We start from the raw sequence: 20,861 nt of genomic DNA, 5'->3' as shown, positions 1-20,861 counted from the left end.
ACTCATACAAAAGCGCTTATACAAACTCACTCATACAAACTTACTCATACAAACTCACTCATACAAACTCTCTCTCCACACTATACTTTTGTTGTGAAAACTCTCTCACACACACACCATACTTTTTGTTTACTTAAGTTATTATTTTTCGAATCCATCGCCGTAAACTACCATTTTTATAATTTTTATCTATAAATGTTATGTTAATTTCTCTTTTTTCTTAAACCCCTACAGTACAAGAGCATATACTAAGGAAAACAATATACTTTTGTTGGAGCATGGACGAGAAATAAATCGATTAGCGAAAAATCTTTTTAGTTTCTAATTAACGAAAATAATGAAAACGAAAGGTTTTCCGACGGAACATCGTTGTCGTTATAAATCATTCGTTAGTTTTAAAAAATATTTAAAAGATAACTTAGAATACCGTACTTACTTCAACCGATAGTGAAGTAAGAGAGTCATTAAACTTAAATTTCCTTCCCCGAAATATACTTTTTATAAAATAGATTATTTCTTTTCTTGCCCATGATTGTTTTAAAAGAAATGCTTTTGCTTCGATTGTAAATGTAAGATCAAAAAGCATTCGTGATACCCAATCCAATGTTATAAAGACTGTTTTGTCCATGTAATATCTAATTAAGAAGTAATAAACTGTTGCTCCAATTATCAGGTAAATGGTGTGACATACTGTAGTTATTCTTAACATTGAAATTGCGAGTTTGATATTCTTGAGAGATTCGTTTTGACGCGTCACTTTCGCATTCTTCTGCATTTTATTCAAAAACAATTTTAAATGAATGTTTAATGCTATACAAACTAACATCGGAACGATACTAATGATTTCACAAATGAGAAAATGATGAAACTTGTTCACAAAATTTCGAATTAAAACCGAGAGCGTTGCTATTACAGCAGAAACAATCCAAGCAGGTAAAGCGTATCGAATGAAGAGATTTTTATTTGAGTCAACCGTAACAACTTTGTTCCTAAAGTTAGAGACACCTTTAAATCTGTTGTAAGTAGAATTTACAAGCATTGCCATGTTGACTGTAAAACCCAGGAACAAGAAAAAATGGCGCTCGTTTTCTGGCTGACACTTGATATTCGGAACACCTTTCTGAATATCGTAAACTCCATTCACTGCAAGAGAGACTAATGCACAAATATTTCCTGCATAGCTTGACAAAAACAACTTTGAAGTTGTGCAGCAACACGTTTTTTCCCTCTTTATTGTGATAACAATAGCTACGACGTTTACAAGCAAACCAACGAAAAGCAAGATATTATAAGCAACATTTTGAAAAATGACATAATCTCTATTGCCAACATAAAAGTACGTGCAGTTCATTTTGAAAGTACTTGATCTTAAATAATCTAAAAGTTTTTCAAAAAAGAAAACTAAGAAAAACGTTTTAATATTTGCTTAAACAATATAATCGGCTAACGGTAATTTGGCATATATAATCGGCTATTATCTCTTTTTTTCGCTTTGAACTTCTTTTTAAGTTGCGTCATTTTGTATTTTGTCTGTTTAAAGATTTATGCCGAGTGCATCAAAACGTAATGTGTAGAAAAAAAAAAAAAAAAGGAAATATCCTTCCCATTATTTTTTAACTTTTGTTCGTTCCTCCCATTTGAGTTTATTGCCGTTAATTATGTTATTATAACAACGCCTATTATATAGGACCGAGGTATTTATCACTTGGTGAATTTGCTTCGACAGTTAGAAATAAGGATTATTCATAAAAAGAAAAAATTGCGAGGCTTAATAATTGCCTTTAGATAGTTGAATAAATAAAGGGCGTACGAAATATTTTATAACCAATCTAAGTAAATTACTTTTGATAAAAACTATTGCCAAAGGTTTTTACGTAAATTAGAACTTAGCATACATACCAGAACCAGTTCCTGGAACTTAAAATACATGCCGATGATATCGTTTGACTATTATTTTACTTTGCCATAATGTTGGGATATGCGAAAACACTTTTTTTCATTGGAATACCATTACGAACATTTTCATTGGAGTAATATTGCATAAATTATCGGAGTTTAACAAGAGATGTTTTTGATTACTAGAGAAATATTGCTTCTCTCGAATTTATACCGTGTCTGATACGGTGTTCATACTAATAAAAAAAAGAGTTTAAGTAGTAGTTATATCCCATTTATATTGACATGTTTTGATCAAACTCGTTTTATACCTTGTTATTCAGATCGAGTTTAAAGCTGGTTCAAATATAAACATGTTATGTCAAAAACTGTTTAAACAAACGAGATGTATTGTTTTATCCCTGTTTGTTAAAAATGTGGTTTTTAAAATGGTTGAAGAAATCTTAGCAATCAAACTTTTAACTGAAAACTAATAGAGCTAATAAGTAAATGATCTGAAGACGATATTCAAGAAATGTCATTTTTCGAAACCGTTCACACTGACTCACCCTTTTCGTTTACAAATGAAACCTTTTTAAGTAAAATACGTAGATAAAAGTAAGGATGGATTACTGTGGAATTATGCTTAATTATTGACAGTTATCTTTTAACTAACACTAAGGTCTGAAGTTCCCGAAAAACGGTTTTTCGGTTCTTCGGTTCTTCGGTATTTTTCGGGGAATCGAAAGGAATCGAAGGTTTCGGTTCTTTATCAGAATTGGAATCGAAATTTACCGAAATTTCGAATCTTGCCTAAAATAAGGAATCGAAAAGAACCGAAGTTATCGGTTCCTTATCAAATTAGGAACCGAAATTTACCGAAGGAACCGTTTTTCGGTAATTCCAGTCTCTGAAATGAATCACAGTCTCAAAGTCTACTACAAAGAGCTAAAAAAAGGAAACTTGTACTTGAATCACCAATGAAAAAATCACCAATGAAAAAAAACCCTATATATGATGCATCTAAAGATTTATTTAATACTGAACCTAGTGATAGTTCTACTAGCGTAGCTTATAGCAGTGCTAGTAGTAGTCGCAAGGGCAGCAAGGACAGTGTCACTGATCTCACTGATAGTGATTTAGAATAACTGTATTTTTCAACTGTATTTCAACTGTATTTTTGAAAATAAAAATTAAAAAAATTCAAGTTTTTCAATTCTTAGTAACAATTTCGATTCTTTGTAGCATTTTTGATTTTTTGCGATATTTCCCGCTAAGAACCGAAATTGGAACCAAAATTCCAATTTCGGTTCTTAGCGGTTCTTAGCAATTCCAAAATTCCCGCTAGGAATCGAAAAGAACCGAAGTTATCGGTTCTTTATCAGAATCGGAATCGAAATTTACCGTAATTTCGATTCTTTCTTAAAATAAGGAATCGAAATTTACCGAAATTTCGAATCTTGCCTAAAATAAGGAATCGAAAAGAACCGAAGTTATTGGTTCCTTATCAAATTAGGAACCGAAATTTACCGAAGGAACCGTTTTTCGGTAATTCCAGTCTCTGACTAACACATCATTATTGATATGGGCATATTAGCAGAGTGATAAAGGATTTCTAAAGCTTACACAATAGAACTTTGTTTTTCCTGTGCATGAAAGTAATATTTTAAACTTTCAAAATTTTAAACTTGACTAACTATTTGATTTTTTTACATATGAAGATTTGTTTTTTAAAAAATTTTTTTAACTCTTTAAAAAGAAAAAAAAAAAAAAAATCGAAACCATTAAAAAACTTAACAATTGGAAAAACAAAAATCGAATGAAACGGTTATATCTATAAGTGGTGCAGCAGACCACCACCACAGAATTCTTTTGATGGTACAAATATTAGTTGCTTTACCTATAGAGACCTGATGGATTGTTACATCACTGGTATTAGCTCTGGCAAAGATTGAAATATTGAAAAAGAACAGAAATACCGATTTTTGTTAGAATGATCAAGAAGATAGTCGGATAAGTAAATCCAATTGGTTATTTGTAGGATATTGGGGTGAAGAACAAAAAATTTTGTGCCCCCCCCCCCCTCCCCCCCTTCCTTTAATGCAGTTTTGATCAACTAACAATTTATATTATAAAGAATTTAGTCAGCCAAATAAAAAAGTAGATTTGAATACTGTTTTAATTCAACGAAATTCAGACGTCAGCTATTTTTCTAATTAATTTTCTAAATACTTTTTACAGACTTGAAGTATTTTTACAGACTTGAAGTATTTTTACAGACTTGAAGTATTTTTACAGACTTGAAGTATTTTTACAGACTTGAAGTATTTTTACAGACTTGAAGTATTTTTACAGACTTGAAGTATTTTTACAGACTTGAAGTATTTTTACAGACTTGAAGTATTTTTACAGACTTGAAGTATTTTTACAGACTTGAAGTATTTTTACAGACTTGAAGTATTTTTACAGACTTGAAGTATTTTTACAGACTTGAAGTATTTTTACAGACTTGAAGTATTTTTACAGACTTGAAGTATTTTTACAGACTTGAAGTATTTTTACAGACTTGAAGTATTTTTACAGACTTGAAGTATTTTTACAGACTTGAAGTATTTTTACAGACTTGAAGTATTTTTACAGACTTGAAGTATTTTTACAGACTTGAAGTATTTTTACAGACTTGAAGTATTTTTACAGACTTGAAGTATTTTTACAGACTTGAAGTATTTTTACAGACTTGAAGTATTTTTACAGACTTGAAGTATTTTTGTTGTCAAAAATTTTTAGTCACTATATCTCACTCCGAATTCATCACAAAGTTTTAGTAAAATGTGTCAGTTTTACCTGGCCGTTATCCTAAAATTTAATGCAATTGCGTCTTTTGAAAGACTTTTTTTTTCATAAAATTTTTTAAAAAACGCAATTTAAAAGTTTTAATCCAAGAAATCTTTAATGACACTTCATGAAAGACACTTTCGTTTAAAAAACGAAAATGTTTAATATTAGATAAGAACACTTTTGTTCGCAACAATGGCATTTTTTCTGAAGAAACGAACCGCCTTCAAACGCCTACTGCGTCTTTCAAACGAATTGCACTGCGTAAAAAAATCGCATATGTTTATGTTTTAAATGTTTGTTGCTTTTGATAATGTCTAAATATATTTATTTAGTGTCGCATACTGAACAACAAAATTAATATTTACTACATTTGTAATCATTAAATAAATCAATGCCTTTTAAGGGATTGTCTGAGAAATGTAGGCAAAATAAGCAAATTTTGGAAGTGATGTCTTCAAATTGTACTCATTTTTAGATATTTTGTAACAGACAATAGAAGTAGGCCATTGGTAAATTTTTTTTCTAAAATTTTTATTAATTTCTGAGATATTGGGTCCGAAAATTTGGCCCGTTTTAAGAAAATTTTGCGCATTGAGTGCAATTGCTACTTTGAGGAGTAGTTTTAGCAACATGAATATGACAGAAACATTTCTTTCTAATTTTTTTTACTAATCTGGGTAGATTTCTACAGTAAAAGTAAAAATTCAACAAGATTACATTTTCAGTTGTCTAGAAATCGTGGTCCGAAACCACAACATTTGAAGTTTTACCCTAACTTTGAGCTCTAATATCTCTTAAGGCCAATACTTGTACGTAGTTTTTTGAGGTGTTTTTGAAAGACACTAAAACATAAATTGACTTTTTGGAACAAAAACCATGTGCATGCAAGGACCTGGGAAGAAGTAACCTGCCAAAAATCACTTTTTGCGTTCAACGCGCTTTGATAGATTACCCATAACAACCGTAGCCTTAGGTCCACCATGAACAGTATAAGTTATTTATTTTCCTTAAATATGCATCTTCAAACATCTGAAAAAAAAAATCTATGTGCTCGGGTGATAAAAAGCCTATAGAAGTCCTAGAAGTAGCCTTATTTTGCCAATTTTTTAACTAAAAAAATACCCTAGCAACGGTATAGATATACTTAGCAACGGCTACTTTACAGCCTTATTAATTAGTACTGCTATTAAAAATTTTAACATAATACTTTTTTTTATAAAGGAACTGTACAATAGAACCTGAAAAAAAATTTTTTTTTTTAATTTATCAATGAAAGAAAGAACCATTAAACTTCAAGATCGTTTTTTCCGTTTAAAACTGATGGGAAATACAGTTTTCTAAGAATTAAGAAAAATATATAATAAATTTATTAGTGGCCGATCTGAGTTCTCCACGTTGTCAATATCGTCTTTTGAGAGTGAATAATCATCTCTTTCATTAGTTGGTGTTGGTGCATCAATCTTACAAACAACGTCAAGAGACGAACATTGGAGAATATTTTCTTTGGTTGGCCACTTGAAGCAGTTCTTTCCAGGTGTAACAGACAATTCCATACAAGAAACATATATACCTTTATCATTGACTTTATGGTTGAGGTAAAGTAACGTCTAATTATTGCTGCTTCCTAAATATTCCTTGAAATTAGTTAATATGGTAATAAACCAATAATTTTGTAATAGATCTCAATACACAAAAATACAATATTATAGTCTTAAAACTTCTTACATTTTAAATTATTGCAGGATATCATTACATAAAGTATGGAACAACAATCCAATCACCAATTTGAAAATCACCTACTAACTCCTATGCAAAAAAGTGAATATCGTTGTTTAAATCATCTTCTTTGTTTTCAGGTGCATCTTTCGTATCAACAGTTTCATCAATTATATCATCAGTTAAGTTAACCTCTTCATAAAAAGTGGTTGCCAACCTTCCTGTTCTTTTTTGCTTACTCCATCTAAAAAATTACACTTGAAGGATAAAGGAAATTGCTAAATATTTATCTCAAGTCCCAAGAAAAGAAAAAAGTCACATTTTTTAGCATAAATACTTTGGGTATTTGAAAATATACAAGTTCATTTACTTGCCTACAGAATAATGATCAAGTTTGTTGAGTTGTCACATATTCACTTGGCTTTAAAATTGTCCTCAGCTGCTGGTGAACTTGCTTTATCTTAAAGGACAGTGGACTTGCTCTAAATGCTTCACACAAAGAGCTAGCTGCTTTTTTTGATTCTTTGATAGTTTCATCTGAAATGATTGTTCTATCTGGAACATATATGTCATCAGCAGGAAAGCAAGACTTTATTGGTGTTGGAGCTGGTTCTAACATGTCAATATTGTTAACCAAAAGAAAAACGATGGTACGCACATAATGAGTCATAGCGTAAAAGATAAGCTTGTAGTCGGCTTTCAATCAAGGTTTTTTCATTAACTGGTTTGTTGGTAGTAGCTATAAAACAGTAACGTTAGATTTTCCACCTATGGAGTAAGAAATCCTGTTTCTTTTAATAAAAAAGCAAATAATGCTCTAATATTATTCATACCTTTAAAGCTTGTAAATGATTAGTTATGTCAGCAGTTAATTCATTAACTTGAAAGATTCCATCTTTGTTCCAACGTTTAAAAGGACCACAAGAAGCCTTCTCTTTATTAAAATATATTCATTTCTCATAAGGACTGACTTTATTCTTGCTCTCTGACATGTTTGGTTTATTGTTAATTATTTATTGACTAATATTTAAAAAATGCAGTTTTTACTAACAAATTTTAATTCTTCTACTGAAAACTACTGAAAAAAATTTATGTCATGTAACTCAAGCAATGTTCTACCTGATATAATATATTATATTAGATAGAACATTGTATTTATTTATATATAATTTTTATTTGTTTTTATTTTAAGTGCTATATGTATTTTTGAGTGCTATATGATTTTCTCTTTGTAGAAATCACTATAGTGATTTCTACAAAGAGAAAGAGCGTCCAGTCGTAAGCGCAAAAGCAGATGCATGAAGCATTTCTAAGTGTAATTAAGTGTACCTTCATAATTGTATACTACACAATACGTATGATAACTAAATTGATGCATCTACGCAAAGGATAGGACCCAACACAGTCCGGTTCCTCCAACTTTAGCCGAAATACGCATGAAAATTTCTTTTAGCAATATTATGTTATCTTTAGTAAAACTTTTGTATCTAACTTTTTAATCTTCTGACGCACAAATCTGACTCCGTATTCGAAATCAGCATGGTCGATTTAGTCATGAACACATAATTATGTCGGAGTAGTACACAACTTTTTTATTTATTGTCCTGAGTTTTTTTTATTTCGGATCAGATAATTTTCAGATAATTTTTCATCACTAACTCAACAGCATCATCAACAACAACAACAACAACAACTACTACTACAACAACAACAACAACAACAACAACTACAACAACAACAACAACAGCAACAAAATGATTTGGATAAAAACTTATCCGTGATTGCATTACTGGTAGATCAGTTAATAAAAAAAGCATATTACGACAAAAATTTGAAAAAATGTTTCAGAATTAAGTAGGGCAACTCATTTATAGTCTTAGCTGTTACATCAAAAGTTTTTTAAAAGCTCTTTAAGTTCAATTTGAGCCATAAAAATACAAGTTCATATAATTAAATGAGAAATTTTTTAAAAATTGGCCGGTAGCATTTTTATGACTTAGATATTTCTCTTATTTTGATAAAAAAAAAAATGCTAAAAAAAAGTCGTAACAGGAAACGTAATAGAAAAAAATTTAGAACTTTTTCTTGAACCCCATTTCAGTTATGGTCATTAGTACTAATAGTATAGTACTTATATATAATGTATAGTAATTACTATAGTAAGTACGCAAATATGTTTTTGTTCCGGATTTTTTTTTATCGAAAGCGTAAATATATACTAATTTAACGCTGCACGTGTTTGAGAATAACATAACAGTCGAAATTTTCAAAATCAATCCTTTAAAATCAATTACAACCACCTCTAAATTTTAAAATCACGCAACGATCCCTAAAATCTGAATGCAAAATAAGAGAAAAACTGTTTGAAATAGGCTAGCTAAATTAAGTAGCAGTAGGTTTACCAAGATAAACAGATAGATGTTTACTGTTTGTAAAATACTGATGACAAATTAAAGTCTTTACCTGCTTCCTCAAAAGTATGGAACATAGTGTATTGAATGTTATATCCGAAAGATAAGATTAGGTAATTTAAAAATATTTATTGTTAATTACCTAATTTCATCATCTTATAACAGGTTGTAATGCAATTTCAATCTGATCAACCCAACAAGAAACAAAAAAGGAATTCCTTTTTTATTGATCGGAAGTTTTACCCAAGACTAAAAGAGGTATAGTTATGTGTAAACCACTCCTAAATTCATGACATTTTTTCATAAATTTAAAATTTTTTTAAAATGAAAATAAGGCTTTTATAAATGAAAATAAACTTACTTAATAAGAATATTTATACAGGATATTATTTATGTACTTGTATATTAACGTTTTAATAGTATTTGGAGAACGAAAAAAACTCTTCTTCAGATGCTGATGACATAGTAAACTACTTACAGGCATCATTTCCGTAAGTGTTACATGATTACAATCATTTTTATGTGAGAAATCTTCTTAAATTGCACAGTAGATATTTTGTTAAACTACATATGTAAACACTAAGCCATATATTGCTTACATATTATAATTATAGATCATATTTAAAGATGCACAAATGGCACAAATCTCATAACAATGTCCAGTCAATAATATTAAAAACTCTGACATGTTAATAGAAGTATCCTCTTAGGAAATATTTTCTTCATTTGCATTGTTTAGATATTTGAGAGTCTGATAAATATGCTAATTTGATATGTAAATTTCTTAAAAGATAATTCAAAAGGCATTTGAAAGTTCCATTAGTTTTTGAAAACAAATAAAATATTTTTTCGATTAAAAACTAACCCAATGACAGTTAGAATTTGTAACAAACTAAATGTAAAAAAGTCTCCAGTAGTTAATCTTATTATTGGTGTTAAAATAATAAATGGATTACATATTTTAAAATTATTTCAATACAAATTTTTTAATTTTATTTTAGTTGCAATTCAATTTTTCAAAAATGAAAAGCACTACTCAGTTTATATCTTTTTGTTCTTTTCTTAACTCTTTATTTTAGTGAGTATACAAGAAAGAAACGAAATATTCTTAAACTTTCTGTCCAGAAAGCACTAAATGTGGAAGTGGGAAAGTTGAAGATAGATAAGACTTCTTTACTTGAGGAAAAGCATTTAGCGAAAAAGTTAAAGAGGTCAAGAAGGTCACTTAAGCTGAATATTTGTTTAGCTGATAGTTTTACAATTATTTTTACATTAATTTATAGAATGCTTTTGATTATTCTTGCTTTAGTTCTGAGAATGTTTCTGGTATGGATGATCAGTCAAGTGGGGATAGTGAATTTAGCTTAGAAGAGAATATGCTGGTTGAGTATAAGGTTTATTGTAAATTTGTATTTTTTTTTTGTATTTATTGTAATTTAAAGTTGTACTCCTTTTCAGGAGTATATTTTTTTGTGACAAAAATGTAAGTTTCACTTCATCAAGTTATATATTGTTAAAATTCCATTTCACACTTTTACTCCTCCCCTCCCCCCATTAATTGCAGCTTTTTAAAAGAAGCTTCCCGAACAAAGTATAAGAAAAAAACTTTTTTTTGCTCTACTTTGTGTGTTATATATATATATATATATATATATATATATATATATATATATATATATATATATATATATATATATATATATATATATATATATATATATATATATATATTTATATTTGCATATCTAGATTCAATGACACAGATTTTGATTTAAATAACTTTCAGGACACTAACTCTGTTAACAATTCAATGCAGAATCTTTACAAAACAACTGTGCCTCCACCTAAAACTGTTAATAGTAATGGTATGCCAATTTGAATTTTTTTTTTCTTTCTTTTTCATTTTTTATGTGATTTAAAATTTATGAAAGGTGCATGTATTTGAAAATATTAGTTTAAACTACTGATTCGTAAAGTTTATATTGAAATGGCGTATTTATATGATTAAAAAAAATACCATTTATTAAAGAATATTGTTCATTTATTTAATTTTTTAAATAAGGTCTTGACCCTATTATTAAAAAAAGAAATTGTTTAGGAAGATCTTCAAAGTGGTGCATTGATAAGATGCCATCAGATGTAAGTCTGTTTTATATGTATGTCATAAATGATGAATGAATTTTTTCGTGTTTATCAATTTTTATGCTTTACCAATTTCAAATGTTTACTTTTTAGTTGAAAAATGAAAATGAATTTGAAAGCTTATCAAGGTTGCCATATTTTGTTCAACAAGTTGAATCCAGTCCTTTAATACAATCTTCTGCTTGTACTCATGATCCTATTCTTACAAAAAAAGTTACATCGTCTGACAATGAGCACATAATAAGATCTAACACTCCAACAATACTTGTAGCAAAGTCTGAAAATAATCAATCTCTCCTTCCAAATAAATCTCTTAATGCATTATCTGAAGGTAATCAGATGTCAAAATCTGACACTCTTGTCAATTCTACCATAAAATCTGCAAACAGAAAATCTGCAATAAAAGAAAAAACAAAAAGTAAAAATCTTATGTTAATTTTTTTTAAGCTTTAATTTTTTTTGAATAACAGTATTAAAAATAATTTAAAATCTATTTACTTACTTATTGAAAGATTTACTTCAGTTACATGATTTTAGAATTTGAGGCTTTCACATCAAACATTACTTTTAAAGATATTGGTGGATATGAAACTGCTCTAGAGGTATTTTATGAGCAGAATCTTTATTATCTTTTTTTAAAAACTAACTGCATGAATATTTTACTTTTGTCTAATTTTTTTTATCAAGGATGTTAGCAAACTTCTTCTTCATCTTAAACATCCTGAAGTATTCTTAACTCTTGGAATTAAACCACCGAGGGGATTTTTGTTACATGGTGCACCTGGTTGTGGTAAAACACTTCTTGCAAATGCTATTGCTGGAGTATGTTTTGTTATAAAAATATAATTCAAATATTAAAAGATATAATTACTATTTGAAATTATTAATATTTAAACAATTTTTTCTATTTGATTATTAGGAACTTCAAGTACCTTTCTTTAAGATCGCAGCAACTGAGATAGTTTCTGGCATAAGTGGAGAGTCAGAGCAAAAAATTCGAGCTCTATTTAGTGAAGCAACTGCTGCTGCTCCTAGCATACTATTCATTGATGAAATAGATTCTATTACACCTAAGCGTGAAAGTGCAGGAAAAGAAAGTGAACGACGAGTTGTTACTCAAATATTGACTTGCATGGATGGTAGTTTTTTTAAACATGTTTTAAAATTCAAAAAAGTGAATTTTATTATTTTCTTTACTCCTAAAAACAACATAATTTTATTTGATGTCTATATTTCTAAAAGCTATTATGATTACACTATTATATCATAAATATAACAGCATTTTTATATCTTTGATCACTAACTATCATGGAGAGAATTGATTGCTGCATGGCACTTTTGCTCCATGTTGATTTAATGTTCGTTTGTAATTTCCCATTTTACATAACTTGAAAAACAGTTATTATTTGAAATGATTGGCTGACTTATTTGCTAGAAACTAAAAAGTATAAATTCTTATTATTATAAATTATAAATTCTAGTATAAATTTCTATTATTATTATCCTATTAATCAATATAAAAGAATAATGTATTTATACATATACACATGCACAAATATATGAACTCAAAATATGTATGGAAGATAAATGGTATATGTATAAAAATTTATTTTATTTTCATAAAAGTTTCATACATGATTAGTCTAAAATTCATTAAAAAAGACTGAAGCACTTGGGGTAAAATGGGGAGTACCCCATTACGCCCCACATTTCCTACCCCATTTTACCTAATTGGTGGCATTTTGCTAAAAACAGTTTTACATCTAGAAAAAGTTCCTACTATTCAAAATTCAATACAAGCTTCAACATTTCACATAAAATATTAAATTACTGCATCATATGATATGACACTGTAAAATTACATCAAAGTTCATTTAAAGCCATATTTACTTAGTTAAGACAACTTTGGCAAAAAGCTTAATGCAACTGATGGCAGCATTTTGTCACGTGATAATTCAAAACTAAACACTATTTCTTTGTTTCCGTACTCATAACAAGGTTTATTTTTAAAAAACCATTTTGCCCCATTGCCCCATTGCCCCATTTTGTACCAGTTTTCTCTATATTAAATTACTTTTTTCGTTATATGGCTACACCAGTTTAAGCAATGTGCATAGCTAGAAGAAAAGATAACAAAACTTGTAACAAGAGAAATGTTGATTGATAGTATAGAGAAATCTTATTACATAAAAATGAAAAGAAACTTTTAACTTTATTTAAGTTGAATTAGCTATTAAAAAATAAATTTTAAAAACAGAAAAATATGGTAAAATGTTTTCTGATAAAAAATAAATAATGACTTGTTTAATTTAATCAGAAAATGTTTTATATAATATTTTTGACTAAATTCAGTTTGTAACAATAACACCAAAATTACACACAAAAACATCACCTCAAAATATTAATAATAACCACTTAAAAAGATAGCACCCATTACAATTATTCTTTAATGTGTTATATACACAAGAATAGTTATAGCACAGTTATAAAAATTTTAAAACAGTTAAAGTAGAGTTTTTATGAATTTGTTTTATTGTTTAATGTTAGAGACCAAAAGGAAAAAAAATAGGTCATAAATGTTGCTCAACTTTTAAGTGATAAAAAAGTCTGGTCCATGAAAACTTAAAAAAAAATAACAATAAACAATAAAAAGATTTTTAAAAAAATATCTTGAACAGAAAGTGTTTTTCATGTTGTAAGGATTTTTTGAGTTGAAAAAAGATCAACTTGTATGCAATTCTATTTGGAAATTATTTAGAATTGGCTCATGGTGATTCTCATGTACTAGTAATAGGTGCTACAAATCGTGCTGATTCTATTGATCCTGCTTTAAGAAGAGCTGGTCGCTTTGATCGTGAAATTGCTATGGGTATTCCTTCAAAAGAAGCTAGAATATGGTATGTTTTTTTAAACTACATTTTAAATGTCAAAACTGGAGATGTAAATAAAAGAGTTTTTTGTGGATTTGAATTCAGCTGCATTTTTTTTTTCTTTCTTTTTTTTTTTTTTTTTAACTATTTGAGCTGTTCAAAAATTTAATTGTTTAATTTTTATCTAGTCAGTTCAATAAAAACATAAAAATCTATGTAAAATAAAAATTGTAAAAAAAGTCTGAAAATAATTATAATAGTAAACTAAAATGTTTAATGACATAATCTAGCATTCTTAAAGTTATTTGCCGTGACATGAGGTTGGAGGCAGATTTTAATTTTGAGAAGATTGCAAGTCTCACACCTGGATTTGTTGGAGCTGACATGCAAGCGCTTGCTCGAGAAGCTGCTATATGTGCGGTTGAAAGGTTGTGTTTAACTTGTATTGATGCTACTTCAAAAGTGTGTTTTTTATTATATCATTGATATTGTAGATTCTGTTTGATAAAATGAAGATGATACAAATATATTTATAGATGTATTTTCTTGTAAGTGCAATTATTTCTTGTTTAGTGCATTCAAATCAGACAGTATTGTAAAAGCATTGTTTGCTGATGTAACTGATGTAGATGTAAGGCTATTTATCACTTATTTAACATATAATATTGAGAAAAAAGTAATCTGAATGGTAAATAATAAATGTAAATAATATATTTATTTACCCATTTATACATCATTAGACAAATATCAGTCAAGTAAAGTTGGGTAATAGACCTGAAAAATAAGTTTATGAATAATATATTTGTAGTATGATGCTAATATTGTTATAATATAACATACTAATTTAATTAATATTAGTATTGGTCTTGCTAATATTAGTATTAGTAAGACTCTGAATAATTACTTTGGCAGTTGAAACTTTGTAACAGAATAAAAATGTTTTTTTAAGTAACTATGTAATCACTACCTATTAAAAATATTTTTCATTCATTACTTTAGAATGCAGAAGATTGCCTCAATAAAAGTATGTCTTTTTTTTTAAGAAGTATTTTTTATTAGCACCAAATAAAGTTATTTGTTTTTTATGTAGAATCTTCAGTATGGCTTCAAAGACAGCCTCCATTGAGTGAAGAGCAGCTATCGCATCTATTCCTTTCTACACATCATTTTGAAGTAAGTTGTAAAATTTTCTTTTTAACTATTTTAAGAGGGGTTTTATCTAACAAACTCTAAAAAATTACAGCAAATGCACAAGGAGAGGTATTTATAAATAGGCTATGACTTATGACTTATAGAATTATGAATTAGATTTTGGTTCATGATTTTCAATTAGTTTACAAGAAAGTTTTTAAAAACAGTCCATTGCCAAAAGACAGCTCCTTGAAGACATCATGGTTTGGGACAGAATAAGCTGTGGTAATAATAATAAAAGATGGTTCCAAACCACCTTCAGAAAACATCACATTCAGAAAACATTTCAATATCATCAGTAGGACTCAGTGCTGATACACAGAACTTAGACAACCATTGATAACTTGAAAAATTAAATTCCTCATTTTTGAACTATTGAAATGCCTTGTTTTTGTCAGACCTGAATCTGTTAGACTTTAGTGCTTAGTCTGTAATGAAGTCTGTAAATATCAGCTGAGATCAATTCAAATGTGTGATTCCTGAAGTCTGCAACAATAAAGCCTTAGTTACAATTTGATCCAGACCAGCTGGCACAAATATGTGAGGCAGTACGCAGTCCACTTGAAGCTGCCATTAAAGCCTGTGGAAGTTATGTTGAATGCTCAACTAAAAACAAGAACTGATTTAAGCCATTTTAAAATTTTATTGTTGATTGTGCTTTTTTTTTTAGGTAATACATTCTTTAAATGCCTTGATCTTATGGACATCCCTGTTATTAGAATATTCTTTTAAACTTTAGTGTTAGTCTTTGAAATGATATTGTTGATTCAATTACTGATGCCACTACTGTTATGAAAAAAATTGGAAATAACCTCTTTTGATACACTTAAATGTGTTTTATTTGGATCATAAATAAATCACCTTGTGTAATAAAAAGATGTAGGCAACCTAAATTCACACAAATATAAATTTCCTTGACCACTTTGTAAAATTGTTTCTTTAAGAAAATGTAAATTTTCTTATGTTTAAAGAAACCAACTAGTCCCAGTCTCCCCTATCAACTTTTGCAATTATTTTTATCAACCAATCAACTACTAATCTTAATGTAAGCAAATTATATAATTTCTGGTACCTTGATTATTTTTTTTTTTTTTTTTTTGCGAAGCATTAATTTTTACTTTGTCTATACTTGATTTTGTATTATTTAATTCTTTTGTGATAAATTATTTTTGCCTAGAGCTGAAAATCCAAAATGAGACAAATCCATGAACATAAAAATTTCATTTCTTACAGCGAGCTTTACCTCATGTACAACCTTCTGCTAAGCGTGAAGGATTTGCAACTGTTCCAGATGTTTCATGGAAAGATATTGGTGCTTTAGAGGATATCAGACAGGAGCTGATGATGGCAATTATGGTAAATAAATTTTCTTTGTACTTTAAACCAAAAACTTTAGCCCTTTTTATAAAATTTATTCATTCTAATTTTTTTTTTTTTTTTTGAGAAATAGAAAATGAAAAAAAAAATTTCTAAAAAAAGCTTTTCAATTTTTTCAAAAAAAATTCCTTAGTTAACTATTTTCTTTTTGTTTATCTTTCAATTACAGGCACCTGTTCATAATCCAGAGGAATTTGAATCATTAGGACTACTTACTCCTCCGGGTATTTTACTTGCTGGTCCTCCTGGTTGTGGGAAAACTCTTCTAGCCAAGGTTTGTTGTTAAGTTATTTATTTTCTGCACTTCATATTTACTTCTTATTATATAAGACCTTATGCATTCTGTTTAAATACTGAATGACATTTATTAGAGTGTAACTTTCATTGAAATCAAACTGAGATTTAGTTTTATAGTTCAGCCATGCACTAAATTTTGGGCAGACCATTTCACACTGTACAGATATTTACAATTACATGCAACATAATTTTAAAAGTTTTAGAAAAATATAATTTCAAATGAGTTGTTAAAGAATTTATACCGGTTTGATTTCTATGTTTATTAGCTCAGTTTTTTTAATGTTATCCAATTCTACTCTTTTCAATTATCTTTTCATTATTTCAATGATCTAAATTACCTGTTTTATGTTTTACACAGGAACTTAATGAATACCTTCAATAGGATTGCATGGGTTTTTTTTCTTTAGATATGTGCAACTCTGAAAGTGTTTTTTTCATTTTGAGCATTATTTTAGTAATCTTTAATAAATTCAAAATTGAGAATTTCCTTGTTAATCTTTTTTAGGCTATTGCAAATGAGGCTGGTGTTAACTTTATTTCTGTTAAAGGTCCAGAACTTTTAAATATGGTAATTAACGTTTTTTCTCTTTTATAAATAATCACCAACAAATACTTGTAGTATTGATACTCATCTTTAGTTTCTTAGTATTTTTTAATTTATAACTTGCACTTTTTGATGAAACACTGTTTCCTCTACAAACTTTTTTTGCTTCTTTCAAATTTCAAACCATTAAGATTTAACATTTAATGAAGCTTAAGATATACATTTAAATGAAGCTTTTAGTGTCAGGATAATAGTTGAAAGAAAATTTGTTATGTTTTCATATGATGTAAAGAGCCATGAGAAAGGTACACAAAGTATAAAAAGATATATAGAAGGAAAAAACTGTGCTTTCCAAATTTTGTGACGTTGATGTAAGTTGGCTATAGGTTCTGCAACCCATAACTGCTAAACATATTTTGGTATCAGCTCAGTGAAATTTTGAAGCAAGAACCTCATTTTTAAAATTTTATAAAACTTTACTAATAGAGTCACAGCAGGAAAATCAAAGCTAACAGAATTTGTATGACAGTATTTCATTCTTTACACAATTTATCCTCACAAGCTCTACACCTCTGTAGGTATATAAAATTGTTCTATAAAAACGTTTTTTAAATAGTATGTTGGTGAGAGTGAAAAAGCTGTTCGACAAGTGTTCCAACGAGCAAAAAACTCTGCCCCTTGTGTCATTTTTTTTGATGAGATAGACGCCCTCTGTCCACGGCGGTCTGAAACTGGCGACGTGAGTTACAGCTTATGTTTTTTTTGTTTTTTTTTTAACACAATCTTCTTTTAAGCTTTTCATAAAAGTGTTGGTAAAAGATTGATATCTCTTATTTTAGTCAAGTGCGAGCTCGCGTGTTGTTAATCAATTGCTTACTGAAATGGATGGTTTGGAAACGAGGAAAAATGTCTTCATTATGGGAGCTACAAACCGACCTGGTAATAAAAATATTAAAATTTTGTTTGTAATTTTAGTAAAAGGCGATTCATTTCGATGTACTTTTTTCAACAATAAAGAATTTCATTAGTTTTATTGAAAAATCTTTACTATCATTTTTGACATTTATTTTTTAAATAAGATTTCTTCTAAATGTTGCCGTAACTGCAGCTCATATGGTCAATTCAAAATTCCTTTTTTTCGATAATACTTTTAAGTTTTTCTATTGGAATTTGGCACGAGTGATGTTAGTTTCCAAATCCTCAATCGTAGCCGGTTTATCAATGTAGTCTTTGGATTTTACATTGCCCCAAAGAAAAATGTTTATAGGTGTGATATGACAAGATCTAGACGCCCAATTCACCGGCCCAGAGCTTTAATTTTTCACCGATATGTTCTTGCGATAAAGCTATGTATTACGGGCAGTGTAACAAGTAGCGCCATCTTGTCGGAACCAATTGTCGTTGAGATCACGAGTTTCAATCTCAGGCAGTAAATAGTCAGGTATCGTGGTGCGATACCAGGCACTGATAACAAGTACGTTCCGGCCGGGCTTATTTTTGAAGAATCACAACCTGAAAATTCCTCCAACCCATAGACCACACCAAACCGTTTTTTTTTCTGGAAGTAATAGCAACTCATAAAGCTCTTTAGGTTGGTCTTCAGCCAAAATTTGGAAATTTAACCATTAAACAAGAAGTATGCTTCGTCGCAGAATAAAATTTTAGTCGAAAGCAGATCTTCAAGAACCCAAAGACTAAAATGACAACGGTTTGGGAGGTTGGCTGTCTTTAATTCTTGTACGAGTTGTATTTTGAATGCTTTTAAACCAAGATCCTTACGTAAAATATGCCAAGTTGTTGCACACGACAAACCAAGCTGTTGATAACGGCGCCGAATAGGTTCATTACGATTGTCACGTACTCTTTCAGTCACCGCCACTATTTCTTTACTACGTGCTGGATGTGGTCTAATATCTCAATTTTAGTTTTTTAAATATGTCAAGCTATATTTAAAAAACTGAAACAACGGATTGACATAACAAAATTTTAAATTATCTCTAAACGAATCATCCTTCTTTTTCAAGTGTTTAAGACACCATGCAATTTAATTTATCTTTGATCTTTTTTTATTCATTTATTCAGGAATTCAAGTATGAAATAGAATAAATCTGCTTTTAAGTTTTGCAAAAAGAGCAGAAGGATATCTTAAATATTGAGTAGTCTTCTCTTCCTTCGTTAAACTCCTTTTTTTTATGTAGCTTCTATTATTATTAGTTATTCTCTTTAATTTACGCTTTATTTCAGATATCCTTGATGCTGCCATATTACGTCCTGGTCGTCTCGATAAATTGCTATACGTTGGTCTACCGAATGAAACTGATCGAACAAAAATTTTAAATACAATAACAAAAGTATGTAGCTTTTCTACTAGCGGGGTTTAATTTTAGTACTTAGTAATAACTATTTAAATACAATAACAAAAGTATGTAGCTTTTCTACTAGCGGGGTTTAATTTTAGTACTTAGTAATAACTATTTAAATACAATAACAAAAGTATGTAGCTTTTCTACTAGCGGGGTTTAATTTTAGTACTTAGTAATAACTATTTAAATACAATAACAAAAGTATGTAGCTTTTCTACTAGCGGGGTTTAATTTTAGTACTTAGTAATAACTATTTAAAAAACCTATTGAACCCGATATGCATTATTTTAACACTTGCTGCCATTTTAAACAAAGTAACTATTTGTACTGTTTTTCTAAAGAATGGAACGAAACCAAGCTTTGCTGAAGATGTAACTGTTGAAATGATTGCTTTTGATCAAAGGTGTGAAGGTTTTAGGTGTGTATTGTAATGTTTGTTTTAGTGGTTTTTGTGGAAAATAAGCAACTATTTATGTTGTTGTTTTTTTTTCCATCGAAGTGGAGCTGACTTAAGCGCCCTTGTACGCGAAGCTTCTGTCACAGCTTTAAAAGAGTTCATGAAAAACAACACGAAAAAAAAAATTGTGACTCCTGTCATAGAACCACGCTCATCATCAGAAGATAGATTGCAATCCACAAGTCAAGATTTGTTGAAAACTGACCTAAGCGATGTTAGTGAGCGTAAAAAAACGGACGTAACCGATAAAAATTCGGATAACCAGGTTTTTTCATGCTACACAAAAACTGAAGAACACAAAAAAATTCTTGTATACCGAAGTCATTTTGAAACAGCGTTTGATAAAGTTAAACCTTCCGTTTCAGGATCAGTAAGTTAAATTTTTTTTTCCAAAATTTCTTCTTAAACAATATGTTTAGGTATGATTTACTACAATATGTAATTGTATGATTATATGCAATCTATAATTGTATATATTATACCTAATGCATAAATTAGGTATATACATTATACCTAATTTATGCATTGGATATAACGTTTATTTAAAAAATGTTTAGGATCACATTAAAAAATATTTTTAGGATCGTATTTGGTATGACGATATGAAGAACAAAAATTTACGGAGGAAGTAATTTTTGTTTCAATATAAATTTAAACAGTTGTTGTGTTCTGTTTTTTAGTTTCCCTCCAGAACGTGTGAATACGACACCTTTCTAAGCTATTACACACTTTTGAAAAACGGTAACTTATTGTTATCGAAATTTGTAACGTTGTTTTTAA

General features: G+C 29.0%; 2 protein-coding genes across 7 annotated transcripts; one reads left to right on the top strand and one right to left on the bottom strand.

The window, feature by feature from the left end:
- Positions 1 to 298: 298 nt before the first annotated feature.
- LOC149890129 (uncharacterized) lies at positions 299 to 2,226 on the bottom strand. The gene is made up of 2 exons (XM_090084493.1): positions 1,900 to 2,226; positions 299 to 1,377 (listed from the first exon to the last, which is right to left on the bottom strand). Exon 2 carries the CDS (start codon positions 1,349 to 1,351, stop codon positions 419 to 421), a length of 933 nt encoding a protein of 310 aa, XP_089940619.1. The 5' UTR covers positions 1,352 to 1,377; positions 1,900 to 2,226; the 3' UTR covers positions 299 to 418.
- Positions 2,227 to 8,610: 6,384 nt separating this feature from the next.
- LOC145183820 (nuclear valosin-containing protein-like) lies at positions 8,611 to 20,742 on the top strand. Of its 6 annotated transcripts, none has more exons than XM_090085598.1 (25): positions 8,650 to 8,906; positions 9,006 to 9,098; positions 9,261 to 9,331; positions 9,920 to 10,051; positions 10,150 to 10,234; positions 10,627 to 10,705; positions 10,939 to 10,979; positions 11,076 to 11,400; positions 11,520 to 11,584; positions 11,670 to 11,804; positions 11,902 to 12,121; positions 13,741 to 13,879; positions 14,143 to 14,280; positions 14,426 to 14,483; positions 14,852 to 14,876; positions 14,943 to 15,025; positions 16,277 to 16,399; positions 16,590 to 16,694; positions 17,223 to 17,285; positions 17,878 to 18,000; positions 18,101 to 18,200; positions 19,506 to 19,612; positions 19,966 to 20,042; positions 20,124 to 20,451; positions 20,663 to 20,742. In XM_090085598.1, exons 2-25 carry the CDS (start codon positions 9,012 to 9,014, stop codon positions 20,711 to 20,713), a joined length of 2,760 nt encoding a protein of 919 aa, XP_089941724.1. In that variant the 5' UTR covers positions 8,650 to 8,906; positions 9,006 to 9,011; the 3' UTR covers positions 20,714 to 20,742. The 6 variants fall into 6 exon arrangements, with proteins under 6 accessions (XP_089941725.1, XP_089941724.1, XP_089941722.1 ...); XM_090085596.1 differs by having other exon boundaries at positions 9,920 to 10,060; XM_090085599.1 differs by having other exon boundaries at positions 8,611 to 9,098; positions 10,124 to 10,234.
- The last annotated feature ends 119 nt before the right edge of the window (positions 20,743 to 20,861 follow it).

The sequence above is a fragment of the Hydra viridissima genome, unplaced genomic scaffold (genome assembly GCF_058129835.1).
Source record: "Hydra viridissima isolate aposymbiotic clone 2 unplaced genomic scaffold, HvirCarnegie_v1 scaffold_4, whole genome shotgun sequence".
In the NCBI taxonomy this organism is placed as follows: domain Eukaryota; kingdom Metazoa; phylum Cnidaria; class Hydrozoa; order Anthoathecata; family Hydridae; genus Hydra; species Hydra viridissima.
The sequence above is the reverse complement of the archived record's forward strand: the minus strand, read 5'-3'. Positions and strand labels throughout refer to the sequence as shown.

Excerpts from the sequence above, each read along its gene's own strand:
- LOC149890129 (XM_090084493.1), bottom strand. The coding sequence starts at position 1,351 with ATGAACTGCACGTACTTTTATGTTGGCAATAGAGATTATGTCATTTTT.
- LOC145183820 (XM_090085596.1), top strand. The coding sequence starts at position 9,012 with ATGCAATTTCAATCTGATCAACCCAACAAGAAACAAAAAAGGAATTCC. Across the intron at positions 9,332-9,919 it reads TACTTACAGGCATCATTTCC|TGAGTATACAAGAAAGAAAC; the intron begins GTAAGTGTTACA and ends TCTTTATTTTAG. Across the intron at positions 14,281-14,425 it reads GCTATATGTGCGGTTGAAAG|TGCATTCAAATCAGACAGTA; the intron begins GTTGTGTTTAAC and ends TTTCTTGTTTAG.